This window comes from Phascolarctos cinereus, unplaced genomic scaffold (genome assembly GCF_003287225.1).
Source record: "Phascolarctos cinereus isolate Bilbo 61053 unplaced genomic scaffold, phaCin_HiC Scaffold_1;HRSCAF=81, whole genome shotgun sequence".
NCBI lineage: Eukaryota > Metazoa > Chordata > Mammalia > Diprotodontia > Phascolarctidae > Phascolarctos > Phascolarctos cinereus.
The window spans coordinates 236,100,704-236,120,056 of NW_027555514.1; the positions used below are offsets into that span (position 1 = coordinate 236,100,704).

Genomic DNA, 19,353 nt, shown 5'->3' on the forward strand with positions numbered 1-19,353 from the left:
ATTTGCAATATCTCAAGGGCAGTTCAGCCCTATCTCCTCTTCTTGTTCAAATATGTGCCCAGTTAATTGTCCATCTATATTCTTTATCTCAGATACACACATCGATGGATAAGCTCTGTAAGTTAACCAAGGAAAGGCATTTTGTAATCTTGGTAATAGGCAGTCTTTATCCACTTGGTCTCTCCCGTGCGGATGAGCAGGTCAAATTCTTTTGAGTGGTTAAAAATGTCTTCTAGGAGCCTCTGCAAAGTTTGGGGGCTTGATGCAATCAGAACAATGTCAGACTTAAACACAAGTATCTGTAGGACCTCAAAATCTATTAGAAATTCTTCTTTGACTTGGACTCTGTACTGGAACTCTCCCATCAAAGTGGCGATTATTTTTAATAAACATACACTTATCTATTTTATGACTTGTCATACTATTTATGATTAGGGAGTCATTGAACAAGATTATTTATATTGTTATGTCTTCCAAGGGATATTATATGATTTTAATGTTTGTATGGGAGCCACCTTGCTGAAAAAAAAATGACCTTTAGATTGGCATTTTACTCTAGCAAATCATATTATTTTTCACTCAATAAACAATAATTATAATCTCACATTCATTACTCTTTTCATTCAATTGTGAAATGTGAAAGATGTGGTCTACTGTTGAATATTGCTCATAAAAGCAACTTTTCTCCTCATAGAGGATGTCTTTGATTTGTGTATGAATAACTTTCATAAAGATTTTGTGCAAATGGGAAATAGACATGTATCAGTGAATAATTATTGATGTTCTCTTAGTTGGCTTTTTGGTGTTATTAACAGGGTCAGAGATATTTTTTTTTACACATTTTGTATTCTCCCCTCTTTTAACTACTTTGCATCTCAATCTCTGAAGGCCTTTATAATTGCCTTGCCTCCAATTCAAATTTCTTGTATATATGCTTTGCTCTTTTTAAGTAAGTTTTCTATTTTATCTTTAAGCACATCTAGGACTATGATGGAGGGTTCTAGTGCAATGGCTTCACCAATTCTTGATGGAGAAGACAATTTGTTGTAATGATTTTATGAATATTTTCTGTTTTTCTTCTTCATTGTCCATCTACCTTCATCCCTGAAGTCACTTTTTTTAGTTGCACATATAGCCAAGCTTTCCTGAGCTGATTTTACTCTTCACTTCTCACTGCTCTGTGAGATGATACTGCTCAGGATCATCTGTCCTAATCCTTCATAAGATTTTGCAGATGAGTTCACATTCTATCTTGGCATTACCTTTGGCAGCCATCTCTTTTTGGCAAGTAAGTCAAAGTGTCAAAATGTTTGCTGACGGAGGCACTTTCTGAGATCTTCTGATCTCTTGTATTACTGTAACTAATTTATATTGGTTAATTTTTTTTAAATAAGGCTATTATAATTGTTGTCAATGTGATTTGGTTTCCAATTCCCAATTTTGATTGTCAATTACTTGTTTTTCATAGTTCCAGATTGAGTTGTTTCAACTGTATGCCACATATTTCTTCATTTTTATAACTTTTTTTCTTCCTTTTTACTAAGTATGATATTAACTCTGACAAGATGATGGTCTGACCATACCTGAGCAGCTAATTCAAGGATATCCCCCACATCAATAACAAGTCCTTTCCCGCCTGTCAAAATATAATCTATTTCATTTTTATGGTATTATTCGGTACTTATCATGTCCAAAGGCTACCAATTATTTTCCTAAAGAAAACACTGATGATTCAAAGGTATGAGGCTTCTGTGAAAACTATAAGTCTTTGGTATCTCTCATTTCATCTTCCTGAATCATGCTTCCTCATATATTTCTCCCCATCTTCATCTTTTTCCTCTCTTGCATTAAGGTAATAAAATCATTGGAATTTATTGATTTGCTTTGGAGGGTCTTGTCCCAGATCTTTGTAGAATTTCCTTCTCTTCATTTTTAACAATGGATAATGATACATCAGCTTCTTGAAAATTTCTGTCATCAGTATTGCAATTTATGATGACCAAATATCCCATGAAACATGGGATGAAACAAAAGCAAGCCTTTGGGTGTATGATTAAAAAAAACAGAGGTAGAAGAGTATGTAGAGTGATGGATGGATGGGGATGGAGTAGAGTAAGGGGTTTGGGTAGGGCATTTGAGAGTCCAGTTTGGCCAGGTGAACAGCATAGAGTTTATTAATTTGAGATAAAACTGGAAAAATACAGTGGTCCCAAAATATTGAGGAAATCCCCTAAAAGAACTTGGAGACTTAAATGATCCAATTTTAGCTCTTCAAAGCTTCTGGGAGCCCTGGTAAGTCACCTTCTATTTGGAGGGAGTAACAACCTATGCTAACGCCTTTCTTGGTCTCTCCAAGGAGTACCTACGAACCGGTGTTCCATTTACCTTCAATTTCTTTCTTTCTTCAAATTGAATTTATGGCAAACAACTGTTAAGATTGATAGGATTCACCTCTTCCTACAGTATGTCTATTGCACAAGGGGCTGACATGTAGCATACCACAAGGCAAATTGTTTATGGATGGCTTAAGACATCCAGAAGTGGAAAGGGTCATCTAGGACTAAAGGCTATGTTATAATTTTTCTTTGTTTTATGGGTTGCCGTGGCCAAATAATTCATTGATAAGTAACTAGTCTATTGCTGACATGCCTTACCTTAGCGGTTAATCTTTAGAACAAAGACTCCTTTTAATGCTGGGGCCATACTTGGAGTATTTTTTAGGATTGTAGAACCTGCTAGAGATTATGCCCTGCTGGCATGACCATTAAGAATCCAGGATCGCTTCCAGAGGGTTGGTAGTAAGACTTCGTGTTAACACGACAGTTCCTACTTATGCCCACCATAGCTATTATTCAGCTAGACTAACTTTTAATATAAACTACTATTTTTCTGTCATTTTAATGGTAGCAATTTAGAAGGCCTCTGCAGTGACAGCTGCATTTTTTGTGTTTTGTGTGAACATGCTAAAAAACGTCTTAAACACAGCAAGGACTACAAGAAGCCTTCTAAAATCCCAATCATAAATGTAGTAAAAAGAGTTTTTTATAGGAAAGATCTAGCTGAGGAATAGTTATGGAAGGCAAGCTTAAATAGGAATTGGAAGAAAGGGGAGGAAGGAATAAAGTAGGGAGATAACAGAAGAAAAATAAGGGGGAATGAGGGAATATAAATGAGGGAAAGAAAAGGTCCATACAATAGAAAGTACAAGAATATAAACAAACAACTGCCTCAAATTTCATCACTATCTTGGTTCCCAACAGCTAATCAAACAAGAGGTGAAAGAATGGGATTTAGGGAACTTCATGCCAAGCTAATGTCAGGCAAAAATGATTAAAGGAAGAAAATAATTAAAAATAAATGCATTTCAGGTTATAAATTCAGAAAAGAAGGTTGATCAACACAATTCCATTTTAAGTATATAGGATGATAGAGTTGGTCATCACTTTAGAGACTGTTAATTTAAATTCATTTTATAGATGAGAAAAAAATATAACTCCAGGGAAATTACTAGGTTTGGGCAAGGTCATATAGTAAAATGAGGACTAGAACTCAGGCCTTCCAACTCAATGATTTTTTTTCATGAACCCAAACTGATACTGGTGGGAGCAGGATGTAGGGAAGTTTCTGTCCTTTGGATAATGACACTTCTAGGATCTCTAGAATTTGGGTTGAATATGATGTTGTAGACAGGACAGTTCAAATGGGAGTCATGAGACCTGGGTTCTAGCATCAGCCCTGGTACTAATTTAATTTGATTCATTTAATAGATTAGTAACTGATGAAAACATTAATGAGGACACAAGCCCTGAGATAATGTATGTAAAGCATTTTGAAAACCTTAAAATGATATATAAATGATAACTATTATTATTGTTATTTTGACTTAATGGGGGATGGTTTCCTTTTGTCTCAGCTCCGTTGTCTATAAATGATGGGAATTGGCTAAATGACCTCTCCTATCTGTACTAACTCTAATGCTGCATGATTCTGAGCACTTAATATTTAATAACACATAGACAAGTCTTACTGGTAGATCCATTGACGTGAATCGCAGAGCTGCTTTTATTTCCAGAAATTGCTTGAATGGCAAAATAATATTTGCTACCAGCAGTGAGGTTGGAAAAAGTATTTTCATTTTGTGAAACACTTTCTGGAATTATAGTCTCCTGGATCTTCTGGTTCTTGTCATTGAACAACTGTAGCTCATATGAATCCACCTTTCCCAAAGACCGGACCCACCAGACGTGCAAGCTTGTAGAAGTGGTCTTGTCCACGTCAACTTTAAACCTTCTGGGAGGTAAAGGGTCTGTGAAGAAAGTAACAAAGAAGAGACTAAGATGTGGCAGTATAGTAAGGGTTCTTAACCTGGGGTCCGTGAACATGCTTTAAAACAATATCTTGATAACTATATTTCAATATAATTGGTTTCTTTCGTAACTTAATGTACTTTATTTTATGCACATAAAAACATGGGCAGCCAGGTAGTGCAGTAGATACAGTATGAGGCCTGGAATCAGGAAGGCTCATCTTCATGAGTTCAAATCTGGCCTCAGACCCTTACTAGCTTGCAGACCTTGGGCAAGTCACTTCACTCTGCTTGCCTCAGTTTCCTCATTTGTAAAATGAGCTGGAGAAGGAAATGGCAAATCATTTCAGTTATCTTTGCTAAGAAAACTCTAAATGGGGTCACAAAGAGTTGGACATGACTGAAAAATGACTGAACACACACACACACACACACACACACACACACATTCTGAGAAGGCATCCATAGGCTTTGCCAGACTGTCAGAAGGGTCCGTGGTGTGCAAAAAGATTAAGGATTCCTGTATTGCAGGAATTCTCTGCGTTACTGTTCAGATGTATTTATAACAGGCATTGTAGTGTGGTAGAAAGAGCTTTGGTAATGGAGATGGGGAAAATTTGGTGATAGAAGCCTTGGATTTGAAACCTGGCTTATCTGGGCAACTCTGGGCAAATTCACTTTCACCAAACTGGTACTCAATCTCCTCTTCAATGAAACAAGATGTTTGGGCTAGATAATCCCTAAGGTTTCTTTGAGTGTTAAATATTATGAATTCCTGTGCTCCCTTGCAAATGACAGTAGCCAGAGCAAATCTGCCACTTCATTAAAACATTGGTATAAACACGTATCATGTAAATATATATTTCTTCAGATACTAAAAAAAAAGCTTATTTCATCAGTGACAGAACTCCCTTTACCAACACAAGTTCTATGCTCTCCTGTGTCCCAAAACATGAACTGCTTGGTGACCAACTCTTTGGTGATATGCCTTTCTGAACTTTGCAAGTGTGGGCCTCAGAAAGGAGATATATGGGATGTTTCTTGGAGTCTTTCCAGTTTTCTCAGACCTGGCAAACCTTACAAATTGCTGGCATAGCCTGGAAGAACTCAAGGTCACCTCTACACCATGATGTGGTACTCAGAATAGGAGTGTCAGTAGAAGACATAAATTGGCATTTCTATTCAATAAAACATTTTATTTGGCTGGTTGTAGTTATTCCCTTGGAGTTCAACTGATTCAAGTTTTATATTTTCTTTGTCCTGAAGAATAATTATGTCTTTGTCTCTCTCTTTCTCTGTGTGTCTCTCTGTCTCTGTCTCTCTCTCTCACTCTGTGTCTCTTGATCAACTGCCTTGAATGTTTTTCACTCCATCCACGACTATCCACACCAAGCCAAATATCTGGACAAACCCTGAAAAATGTGGTTAAAAGTGTGATTTTTTTTGCTTACGTAATGAGAAAAATTCAACGTGAAGAAGCATGTATATTTTAAATAAAATTTCTCCCCTTGCTACAGCCAGCTTTTATCTTAGCATCTGGTGCCACATAAACATAGTACATGCTGTAGCTAAGGAATCTTCATCATCTGGCCACAAGCCCAATCTGAGTTCATACACCAACAACATATGATCCAGGTTATCCAACAACATATAAACTCTGAACTTTCAGTCCAGGGAATGAGTTATAGGGGACTTTCAACCCTGCCCTTAAGTGCCCCAAGATAAGAGGAGGGTTTGGAAAAGAATAGTGGGAGATAGAATAGGGAAACACTTTAGCAAAGCACAGATGCTTTTCATTTAGTCCAAGGTTCCAGAGCTCTGAAATGGCTTTGGGAACCCTGGTCCCCTCTTCTGTAGAGTGGAGTCCCCAGATTGGCCAGTCCTCAGTCTAAGTGGGTTGATTGCACTATTATGGAACCCTCAAAGGGTCCACTGTTAACTGTTATAGTTGTTAATAGTTGTCCAATGACATTTAGTGAGCACTTCCTATAACATAGCACTCTAATGTGCTGTGGAGATGTCAGAGAAACAAATATATCAGTCAAAGCAGGACAGAGATGAATAAAACCAAGGGGTTACCACATTCTTCCACAGTTTTAGGCTTCCAAAAGTTTGGAGACCACCTGATCAGGGTATTCTAGTCATGAAGAACCCACCAGGGCAAGTATACCTATCTTTTCTATTAGATAGAAAAGGGTCTATCTTAGTCCTCAGAATGCAATGTGAATTGGAATTACACCCAACCCACAAGGAAATTCTAGGGACCTTGGAAGAGAAAGAGTCTGCTGTAGTCAATGCAACTAAAGTAGAGATAAAGTGACATTGAGTTCAAAATAACTGTATTTTATTTTTAAGGATTTTTTTTTGAAAGGCCACATGGTGTACTAGATACATAACTGTCCTTAGAATTATAAAGAGCTGACTTCAAGTCTTGCTTCTTACACTTTCTGGGCAAAACAATTAAGCTCTTAGTACTCTCAGTGAATCTCTAAGACTATAAGTTGCAGAGCTGGAATTAACCTGCATTGGGGGAGATTTATTTTATTAATGAAATTAGAGGTCTAGAGTCTATCCCTGCAGTTTTGGAGCAATTTATGATAAAGCAAATGGAAGTGTGGCTTAGTGGCTAGAGAGCTGGCCTTGAAGGCAAGAATACATAGGTTCACATCTTGCCTCTGACACATACAGGCTGTGTGACCCTGGGTAGGTCCTTTTACTTGTGAGCTCTAGGCAATCCTCTGAGATTCTAAGGTGTAGAGTAAAGATAGGTAGAGGGATGTCCTTTATTAATGAAACCACAGGTCTTTCCCCATCCCTATTCTATTCAGTTTTCGTTTAGTTTTTTTAAATTTTTATTTATTTTATTCTGAACTTAAGAAATAAAACAAGCATCTCTGTAACATAGTAGAATAGAAAAAAAAAGATGATTGTACATGAAACTGCAAATCTATTATGTACAACTTGCTGCTCCTTTTAAATATGTAATAAAATTTTCATGTAAGTTTCTTTTTTCTTGTATTTTGCTAGGCAATGAGGTTGAATGACTTGCCCAGAGTCACACAGCTAGTGAGTGTTAAGTGTCTGAGGCCACATTTGAACTCAGGTCCTCCTGACTCCAGGGCCAGTACTCTATCCACTGTGCCGCCTGGCTGCCCTTAGAATTTTTTTTTTCAGAATTTTCTTTAAAAAAACAAAACAAAACAAAACAATAAAATACAATCAACTCATTCCCAGGGGAAAGCTTTCTAACTGGTAGAACCAAATCAGAAGCTTCTGTGAGGATTCTTTATTCTCTTTATAAATAAGCAATTTTCTTCAGTAGCATTGAGGGGGCAGTGGGACACAGTGGGAATATTGTTGGATCTGGAATCAAGGACCTGGGTTCATAGCTTAGGTCTGCAGCTTACTCCTTGTGGAATCTTGGACAAGCCATTTAATTTTATGGGCATCTACACTATTCCTCATCTATGAAAGGAGGAGATTGGAGTGGCTGGCCTTTGAGATGCCTCCCAAATGATGATTCCATTTACTTTTGGGATGGATATGGTAACAATGGCAACAATGACAATGACAACAAAACAATAATATTATATAGCACTTCCTATGTGCCATTTTGTTATTTCTGACTTTTTATGGTCCCATGCACTATAGTATACCAGGCTCTTCTGCCCTCTTACTATTACTATGTGCCAGGTGATTTACAAATACTGTCTCATTTGATCCTCACAACAACCCTGGAAGGTAGGGGCTATTATTATCATTCCATTTTACAGAGGAGGAAACTGAGGCAAACAGAGGTTAAGTGACTTTCCCAGGGTCACACAGGTAGTCTGTGCCAGAAGAGGCTGGAAACCAAATATTCCAGGCTTCACATTGTCATTTACCTTATCATAAATAATCACCCAGAAACCAAATTACGGATGCCAAAATTCCTAAAGAAGCACATAATTTTCACTTATTTTTATTGGTAGCTTTTGTTTTTGTATCATATTCATTTGCAAATTACTCTTATCCCTTCCTCACCTAACCAGTGAGCCATCCCTACTAACAAAGATTTTTAAAAGAAACAGAGGAGAAAAAAGTAAGGAAGAGTACAAATTTTAAATGGCTGTTTCTAATTCAGAAAACATTTCCTTTGGGGATTTAGATAAAGACTACACTCTCCTGAATTCTGATAGCCCCCCAAACTCAATAAGAATGAATTCACAAGGATCCCATCAGATGATAACTGAAAAGGCTCATTCTTAGCTCCAGACCAAGATGAGTTGATCTTCATTAGTATTTCAAAGGTAATCAGTAAAATTCTAATGAAAGATAACCTGAGAAAAGACTTGGTGTCCAGACAACATTTTTTGCCAGACCTGCAAAATATGAAATTCTGCCATTAAGTTTCAAGGTGTTTCAAACCATAATGGGTTGCGTGCCTAGAAGGTGAAGTTCAAATATGCAGACTTTATCTAATCGATCTGGGCCAGAAAACAAAACACTAAGTCCTTTGTATATCCGCTAGAACAAAGAAACAATAGGACTGGGAGGGGCCTGGGCTGAGAGAACCCTGGCTGGAAACAAACACTTAAAAAACCATTTATATTGTGATAAAATTCTCTTGCTGGCAACTGCCCAGCCCTGATACAGTAAAGAAGTCAAATAGTTTTTGGACAAGTATTTTTAATGTGAAATCTACTTAAGATCTACAAACACTTCAGTAATGTAGTTTCATGGGGCTGTTACTTTCTTTTTAATCAGGAATGGTCTTTTACTGTATTCATTATAATTTAATGTTATTTTAAAAGATAGTTCCATGCTTGAGATCTACTCAAAAGACAGATCACAGAAAATTGGAAAAGCCCCATTAGACTAGATCCATATGGATGGATGGATAGATATGGGTGAACACCACATGCTTATATCTCTCTTATATCTATCATAACACACCTCTGTACTTCATAACCAGTGAAGTATTTCAGAATAAGAGAACTGTCAAAGTCCATAAACTGAAACTTTTGTCTCCAGCAAAATACGTACATGAATCATTAGCCAGCAATTTTGTGCGTCCTTGCTTCCAGACACAACAGGAAATAGTGATGCCAATCATACCAGATCCTAGAGTGTTCTCTAGGCATTTGATATTGACTATACTGGTAAAAGGAAGTACCAGAAATCTCATGAGTAAGCTTGGTCGCCCAATTTTCCTCTCTTAAGAGGAAAGAACAAAGTTTGGTGAAAGTCCAGCACCAAAATGAACTTGCATTAAGTCACACTTTTTTTTCTTTTAAAGGAAGTCAAATAATGAAATATTTATTTCCTCTTTTTATTGCCACAGAATTGATTTTGAAAATATCAAGATCACTAGATATGATAATTTCAAGGACATTTTGAACATGAAATGACCAATATTTATTTTGAAAATAGGCACCAGTGTCCTGAGGAAAATGCAATCACATACACAGATTTTTGTGCCAAGAGCTTTTTTCTCCTCAAAAGTATCATGATCCAATATCCCTTACTCATTTAAAAAAATATTTCTTAGGGGGCAGCTAGGTAGTGCAGTGGATAGAGCACCTCCCTGGAGTCAAGAGGACCTGAATTCAAATCTAACCTCTGACATTTAGCATTCACTAGCTGTGTGACTCTGGGCAAGTCACTTAACCCTAATTGCCTCACTGTCCCCCCCCAAAGATTCTTATACCTAGGGAGGATTTGTCTATGAGATGAAGCATGTCTTCTATATAACAAAAAACTGTGTCTATCTGGTTTAAAAAATATAAAATTGGTTGTGCCGATGTAGTCAAAAAGGCTGAAGAACTTAAATGAATTGCTTACTTTTCACTTAGTTGTGCTGGTATCAGATCAATGTAGCCTACATGAAGAAGACATTGCCAATTAACCAATTCCTATGGCTTCAAAAAAGTCCAGCGAGGTGGTACAGTGGATAGAATGCCGGACCAGGAGACAAGAAGACTCATCTTTGTGAGTTCAGATCAAACATTACTAGCTGTGTGACCCTGGGCAAGTCACTTAACCTTGTTTGCCTCAGTGTCCTCATCTGTAAAACAAGCTAGAGAAGGAAATAGCAAACCACTCTAGATCTTTCCCCAAAAAAAACCCAAATAGGGTCACAAAGAGTCTGACATGACTGAAAAACAATTGAACAACAACATGGCTTCAAAAATCTTAGTGACTCTACCTTCAGAATCTCTTGTTCCTCTCTTTCTTTCTATTCCTACTCCCATTCCCCCAGTGTTGACCTACATAACCTCATCCCTAGGGGATCCAAAATGATTCCATTCTAAATCCAATGATTTTCCAAGTGATTTGTATCTAGCCCTCTTCTCCCCCAAGATAGTGCCACCAAATTAATCACCCAAAAGTGCTGCTTTGTATCTGTTACCTCAAAAATTGGAGAGCTTCTCATTTTTGACATCATAAAATCTAACTGGAATTCAAGATCTCTTCTGGTTTCTCACCCACTCACTTTGCTTATCTACATGAACCTTTTACTCTACTAGTTGCTTCCCATATGCATTATGTGCATTCTTTGAATCTTTACTTATGTTTACTTCTACCTAGAGTATCCTCTTCCTTCCCTTTATTATCTACTTCCAACCTTTTTTTCAAAGCTCAGTTCAATTTTTACCTCCTCTGCAAACCACTCCTTGATCCTGTGGGATCATCTCAGATCTGCTCCAAACTGCTGAGCACACCTTGATCTATGACATTGATTTGGCACTTACTGTATTTTTTAATTTGTCTTTTACATTTGTGTCTTAGTTATCCAACTTGATTTTAAAGCTATAGTGCACAGTAATCTCTTTGTATCCCTACTGTCCGAGACAGTGCTCTCTAAGGAGCAGGCACTCCATAAATGTTTGTTATTAACTCTTTGACTTGGGATCATATCTTATGACCTTTTGAATTATATAGCTTAATAATAAATGTTCCTCTTTGTATGGACACTCTTCATGGAGGCCTGGCATATCAGTATGATGAGTACTGTGATGGTGTAGAGTGAATAGGAACTTTATTATAGTTAAACAAGAAAAAGAGAAAGAAAAAAACCAAACAGAAATATGTCCACAAAGAAAACTAATTAGCTAAAGTCTGCAAAACAAAAGACTGATTCACTTGCCATTTAGTTCTCTGATTCAATGTTGGAAAAGATGTTGTGAGTCAACATCTATACAAACACACGAGTAGAATGTGTTTAATTTTCCCCATCTAAGGGCAAAAAGTTGCCAGTACTGAGAAGTGAAGGGATAACAAACTCTTGTTTATTCCTGGCTAATGTCAAATGTCATGGATAACATGGGAAGACATAGAAAAAGATGGTCCTCTTATACACAAAGATCAAGTGTTTATGGAAGCAATGATCCAACTGCTCACAAGTTTAATACAGAACAATAGATTGGGTGACCTAATGGTCAGTTCAATTTCATCATTAAGATGATTGTAACTCATGATTTTAACAGTCTGCATTTATTTGTTCTCTCATCCTTTCGTCACACAAAGACAGAGCTATCCCTACTCTTCACTAAAGCTAATTATTCTGTTTGAACACTTAATACCATTCTTTCCTATTCCTTCTAGGAAATAATCCCTCTTCTCTCATGTATCTTCAGTCTCTCCCTCTTCACTGGCTTCTTCCCTGTAAAGATATTCAGAATTTCCTAATTCTAAAATAAAAAGCAAAACCAGGAATTTTTTTCTTCTAGAGCATGTCTTACCTACCATTCATCTCTCTCTTCCTCTTTACAGTAAAATTTCTGGAAAAATTTCTAGTCAACACATTCTTTCTTCAATGCCCACTTCCACTGAAGCCTCTTTCTCAAAAGTCACAAAAGATCTAATCACCAAATCCATTGACCTTTTTGTCAGTCCTAATCCTTGATCTCCCTGCAGCATCGGGAGCCATTGACCATCTTTTTCTTCCATATACTTTTTTACTTTTTCCTCCTGTCTGATAATTCTAGAGACAATAAATTTTCCTTGTTCTTTTACTATCCTTCTAACTTCTCTCCCTCCCTCCCTCCCTCTCTCTCTCTCTCTCTCTCTCTCTCTCTCTCTCTCTCTCTCTCTCTCTCTCTCTCTCTCTCTCTCTGTTTCTCATCTTCTTATCTCTTTAACACGTGTGTTCCTCCAAATGCTTTTGGTGGCACCCTTTTTTTTATCTTTTTACAATCTCCAATTCTGGCAGGGTATGCTGGAGCCAGCTGAAGGCAGATCCCAAGAGCTTTCAGTGTGATCATTTATGCTTTGGAAATCAGCAAAGGCTTGATTTATCATTTTGTTGATTTCTAGACTTAAAAAGTGATGGAGAAAATGTTAACTCAGATTCAACCTAAAAGTGTATCCTTGAATATATTTGGGGGGATGAGGAGAACTGGTTGTTAAACATTTACCAGTATGTGTCTGAGGTCTATTCTCCACATCTCTTAAGTCCCTACGAGATAATTTCACTCGTCACCCATTTCACCATCAACATCTCAGCTCAACATGTTAAAACTAAAACTTACTGTTTTCCCTCCTAAAACTGATCCCTATCTTGATTGCACTATTATTTTCCTTTTTTTAAATATAAATTTATTTATTTTTAGTTTTCAACATTCACTCCCACAAGTTTTTGAATTCCAAATTTTCACCCTGTCTCCCCCCCTCCCCCCACCCCAAGATGGCATGCGTTCTGAATATCCCTTCCCTTAGTCTGTCCTCTCTTCTATCTCTCTCCCCTTCTCTTATCCCCTTCCCCTTCTATTTTCCTATAGGGCAAGATAGATTTCTGTACCCCATTTCGTGTATTTCTTATTTCCCAGTAGCATGTGAAAACATTTTTTTAAACATATGTTTTTAAAACTTTAGGTTTCAAATTTTCTCTCTTCCTCCCCCCCACCCACCCTCACTGAAAAGGCAAGCAAATCAATATAGGTTATACATGGATTGCACTATTATTTTCAATCTTACCACTTTTACCCAGTCTCTCACTTGCAAGATCTTATTATTATTTCTGACTTTTCTCTTTCCCTCACCCCTCACACCCAACCAGTTACCAAAGTCCCATTGAATCTACTTCTGCAGTATCTCTTACATATCTATCTGTTCCCTCCTCTGTCCCAATTGCCTAAAGTTATCCCAGCATGAACCTTCATTATCATCTGCCTCAGAGAGATCCAAAAAGCCCAGAAACAACTTCATTTCACAAACATTTATCCTCTTTGTCAAGCACAAAGGCATAGTAGCCAAAGGCAACACTTTTTTTAGTGTAGAAGGTGATTTTCACAGCATTTCAGAATAAAATGGTTGAAGGTTATAAACAGTAAAATTCAGTGAAGGGAAAAAAACAAGCCTGCAGAAAGCTGGGTATATATAAGATCCAACTAAGCCAGATTGTCCTGAGAACATTTATAGATGCACTGGAAGGACAACAAATAGGCATGAAATGGAACAGATGTGTCTGTGTGTCTATAGTGATCTATTTTCATCATTGATGGCAGTGAAACCATCGCATTTGGACTCAGTGCCCCAGTGAGTATACTGTGAAAGTGGAAACAACCCTTAATAAGTTGAAGTAAGGAAGAATGGATAAATACGATCAAATAAAAGCAAGAAAAAAATCCATATTTGAGCCAACACAATTTTAAAGCCACTCAAAGATCAATTTTCAAAATACTTCAAAGAAGGGAAGATTCCAAAAGAATTAGAGAAGATCAAGGTGTCTAAACTATACAGGTGACTAAGAACATTTCATAGAATTCAAAGTGGAATTGATTTGAATATTCAAACATCAAGGAGTGAATTGGATCAGCACTCACAGAACCAGCATCCTGTAGCCTAGAGGACACTGGATTTGGAGTAAGGATGGATCTGGTTTCAAATCCGGCTTTAGGTATGCGCTAGCTGTGTGACCCTGAGCTAGTCAAATAACCTCCCTGTTTCTCAGTTTTCTTACCTCTGTAATCGGGCTTTTGGACTTTACAGCCTCTACAATTCCTTCTGGCTCTGAATCTATGATTTTATGATTATGTATATGATCATGTGCTTTTATAATCAGTATGATTCCAAATAGTTGCTTATAATTTTTTGATCTTCAAGGACATTCTTATCACTTTCAGATTAATCCAGACTATCTAGATCCATACTTAGAGGAAGCTTCAGGTTTTATGTGGGCAGCTCACAGTAGATAGAGAACTGGGCCTAGACTCGAGAAGCCCAAGGGTTTAAAGAAGGTTTTAAATCCAGCCTCAGACATCTAGTAGCTGTGTGGCCCTAGGCAAGTCACTTAATGCTATTTGCCTCAGTTTCCTCATCTGTAAAATGAGCTGGAGAGGGAAATGGCAAACTACTTCAGTGTCTTTGACAAGAAAACCCCAAATGAAGAGTCGGAGAAGACTAACAACAGGGTTTTTTATGTACATGATTTTATTTCTCTCTTTGTTTTTTAAATGCAGTTTTAAAACAACAACAAATGATCAGAAAGTAATTTTGAGAGTCCAATGTTGATTAGGAAAGCATTCTAACCTGGGCACACCTGAATCTTCTTTTGGTGGCTGTTAGAATAGAAATCTTAGATGTAATAATGGGTTGATATCAAATCCTTGAGAGAGAACACCTATGCTTAAGTCGGTGACTATCAGGATAGTTGACAATTAAGCTCTTCCCTGCCCCCAGTTTTCAGATTAAAATTAGAGCCAGGTGTTTTGAGAAAACTGAATTAATTTGACCTTTTGTATCCACTTGTTTAGAGCATCACGGAGTTTGAATAAGGACATACATATTTGGTCATCCAGTGCAATCCATGCCTGAGAAAGAATTTCCCCTACAACATATTCAACAAGCAATCAACTAGGCTTATATTGAATATCTTCAGTGAAAGGGAAAATCCTACCTTATTATACTTTTGGATAGCTGCAATCATTAGGAAGCCTTTCCTTCTATAATGTCTACATTTGCCACTTTGCAAAGTGCGCTTACTATTTCTAGTTCTAGTCTGATCTCGTCTGCTCCTGGTACCAAAAAGAATAAATTTAATCTTTCTTCTCTTCCATGTAACAGCCCTTTAAATACATGGAAGCCAGTTATGGTTTCCCTTTCTACATCTTTTCTTCAAACTAACCATCCCCCAGATTCTTCACCCAGTAGGCACAGTGGAAAGAGTGCTCCAGTTGGATACTTAAGTTGGAATCATGAAACCTCAGTTTGTACTCCAACTCTGTGGACCTTGAATAAGTGGGAAAGGGAAGGGAGAAGAGAACAAAGTATTTATTAAACACTGGTGCTAAATGCTTTAGAAATATCAAACTTTCTGGATCTTAGTATCCTTATCTATACCATGAGGAGGTTGAATTCTATGGTCCCTTCACACTCTAGATTTAGGAAACTATGATATAATGAACTGCTCATCATATGAGATGCACTTGGGGACCTGCACCATCCTCGTTACCCCAGTCTGGACACTTCCTGGATCATCAATGTCTTTCTTAAAGTATGGTACTTAGAAATTAATCCATTATTCAAGACATGGACTAAATAGGGCAGACAACAGTGGGTTTTCATATTTTTATTCCTGGTTACATTGGCTCTTAACGTTAACTAGGATTATATTAGATTTCATGGATACCATATCACACTGTTGACTTGACCAATGATTCAGCATGCCTTCAGTACTTAAATTAATTTAGACTGTTCACTGAAAGGTCAAATACTGAAGCTGAAGCTTAAGTGCTTTGGCCATATAATGAGAAGATGGGACTCATTGGAAATAACCCTGATGTGGGGAAAGATTAAAAACAAAAGGAAAAGGGGATGGCAGAGGATAAGATGGATAGATAGTGTCATGGAAACAACAAACATGAACTTAGACTTCTAGAGATAGTGGAGAATAGGAAAACCTGGCACTCTAAGGTCCATGGGGTCACGAAGAGTTGGATGCAACTGAATGACTGAATAACAACAGCAAAACCTTCATCTTGCGCTTTTTAAATTGTTGTCTTTTTAAAAAAAGTATGTTTTACCTTGATCTCTTTTAAATGTTACTTAATTTGCCCCAATTTTCTTTCTTGTCAAGATCTTTTCGAAACTTGACTCTGTCATCCTCCCTGTCATCTTCAAATATGACAAAGTATCTTTATTCAAGTTGTTGACAGAAAATATTAAGTAGCACAGGATTGAGCACAGATCCCTGGGACATTCCACTGGAGACCTTTTGAGACATCAATAATTTGGTAAGTCCAGCTATTCAGGTAAGTCAGAGTTCCCATAACTGTACCAAAATCATTTCCACATGGCTCAACTCCCCTCCTCACCCTGCCCAAAGAATAGTATTAGAGACTTTGTCAAATGCCTTCCTAAAATCTAGTTAAGTTAGATCTATAGCATTCCCCAAACCTGTTATCTAAACCCCATGAAAAAGGAAGCGAGATTAATTTGACATGACTTAGTCTTGAAGTTGTTACTCTTCACTCATTTTAATTATATCCGAATCTTCATGACCCCATTTTGGGTTTTCTCTTGGTAAAAATACCAGAGTGCTTTGCCATTTCTTTCTCCAGCTCATTTTCCAAATGAGGAAACTGAGCCAAACATGATTAAGTGACTTGCCCAAAGTCACACAATTAGAAAGTGTAGGAGTCCACATTTGAACTCAGGACTTCCTCATTCCAGGTCTGACACTCTATCGACTGAGTCACATAGCTACCCCATGCTAAATTTATTCTAGACAAGCTTATTGGCTATTGGTTGATATAGGTTGACAAATGTGCTAAACCATACCAAAGCAATCCCAATTCCTACTTAGGACCTTTCTTGATACCCCCCAGCTACTTAGTATCTTCCCCTTTCATCTTGTATTTATTTTGTACATATTAACATATATAATCAAAGGTGTCAAACTTGTAGCCTGCAAAGCTTGCCAGTAAATCTTGAATAACATTAATATGTAATTGGGAAATGTTTAACAAAATAAATAATACAAACACCACATGGATACTGTTAACCTGTAGTTTTCTAAGTCAATATATGGCCCACAGGGTTCATTTCTATTTGAGTTTGACACCACTGATGTACCCGCTGTCTTCCCCACAGAATAAGAGTTCTGTTAGGGCAGTGGATTCGCTTTTGTCATTTTACCCTCAGTACCAATGCAGTGCCTGGCTTATAGGAGATACTGAATCAATGCTTATTGATCAGATGATTGATCTATTAAAGAGAATGGATCACTTCCATATTGCATTTACGTAGTGGAATGCCATGGGTTGGTCCTTTGGTATCTACAACTTTTTCAGCCCTCAAAGGCTAGGCTCTGAAGTGGAGGCTCAATCCGTAACTCTGTCTGTTGTTCAGTTGTTTAGTTGTGTCTGACTCTTCGTGATCCCATTTGCGATTTTCTGGGTAAAGGTAACAAAGTGGTTTCCCTTTTCCTTCCCCAGCTTATTTTACAGATGAGGAAACTGAGGCAAACAGGGTTAAGTGACTTGCCTAGGGACACACAATAGTAAGTGTCTGAGGCCAGATTTGAATTCAGGAAAATGAGTCTTCCTGACTTCAGGCCTGGCTCTCTGTGCACTATGGCACCACCTAGCTACCCTTCCTAGCTCTGTCACTCACAAGCTATCTGAGCAGTTAGCTTCATCAGCCTTAGTAGTATCATCTTCCAATAGGCTTGGGACTGAGGTTACAGGGATAATGATATTTTTACAAACTACCTCATAGGGTCATTATGAGGGAAACATTTTGTAAACTGAAAAGCATTAAATAAATGTGGGCCATGATTATCACTACTGTTTGCCATGTTAGTCTGTTAGATAATGTGCTGGCCTTCTAAGCCAAGAACTATGGATTCAAGTTCTATCCACAATATACGTGTACTAGTTTCTCATAGTAGTAACTATCTCATAGGGTGATTATGAGACAAACAGTTTGTAAAATGCAAACCCCATTATGGATGTGAGCTATTATTATCAGTGTGCAGTGGTTTTTCTCTCAACAAGATTTATTTGCCCCTGAAAACATTTTTGTTCTTGGAAGATAAAGAGCACAAAAAAGCCCTTTACAAAATATTTGAGTTGTTGTTTTTGTGTTGACATAGCCTTAACGGATTGCATACTTATTAATTATCTGGTTAACCTGGTCAAAGCAGACGGCTACACTTCATATTCAGCTCTTAAATTAGATTTGTTTTTAGATATAAATATCCAAATTCTATTTACCCTGATCAAATTAACCAGATTGTTACCAATCTGTTAATTCCCTAAGGCTGTGGAGGCATCAAAGAAAATGTAAGGAAATGCTCTCATTCTAGAAAAGAAGGTTCAAGGCCCATGGGTATGGCTGGACTCCCTTGTCAGTGCATTTCAGGAACAATATTCCATTTAGATTGATCTGTGCAGAGAGGAGAGTATTCCAGGGAATTTCTTTCTTTATCCTTTGAATATCTCTTACGTGGTATGTGTATGAATGATACAAATTAGATTGGTTTGTTAATTTTTTCCTATTCTCAGAATCACAAAATCTCAGAGTTGGAAGGAACCCAAGAGGTCATCTAATCCAATCCTCATCTAAAGGAGAGCATCCTTTCTATCAAACCTACAAAGTGCTCATCCAGTCTTATCTGGAAGACTTCCATAAGGAAAAGCCACTCTCTTTCAGAAGAGTCTATTCCTTAGCTGTATGGTCCTAACTAGAAGACAAATATATTTTCTGCGTCAGGTGTGAGAAGGAACGTGATATAGGGAGAGAGAGCAGCCTTGGAGACAAGATAAGTAGGTAGGAAGGTAGATAGAAAGACAGCTAGCTAGCTAGTTAGATGGATGTTAGATAGATGGTTGGATGGGTGGATATATAGAAAGATATAGAGATAGATGATAGATAGATGGATGGATGGATGGATAGATGACTAGATAGATGAGTGGATAGATATAAAGATACAGAGATAGATACATAGATAAATAGATGGATGGATAGACAGACAGACAGACAGACAGACAGACAGATAGATAGATAGATAGATAGATAGATAGATAGATAGATAGGTGGATGGATGGATAGATAAATGAGTG

The 19,353-nt window shown here is 37.4% G+C and overlaps 1 protein-coding gene across 2 annotated transcripts in view; it reads right to left on the minus strand.

Annotated features, from left to right (window-relative positions):
- The window catches only part of PTPRB (protein tyrosine phosphatase receptor type B), a 157,063-nt gene that overhangs the window by 87,775 nt on the left and 49,935 nt on the right, over positions 1–19,353 (minus strand). For both annotated transcript variants that reach the window (XM_020990256.2, XM_020990257.2), the window contains one exon: positions 4,028–4,306. In XM_020990256.2, the coding sequence (XP_020845915.1) occupies positions 4,028–4,306 (279 nt within the window). The remainder of the gene's footprint in view (positions 1–4,027; positions 4,307–19,353) is intronic.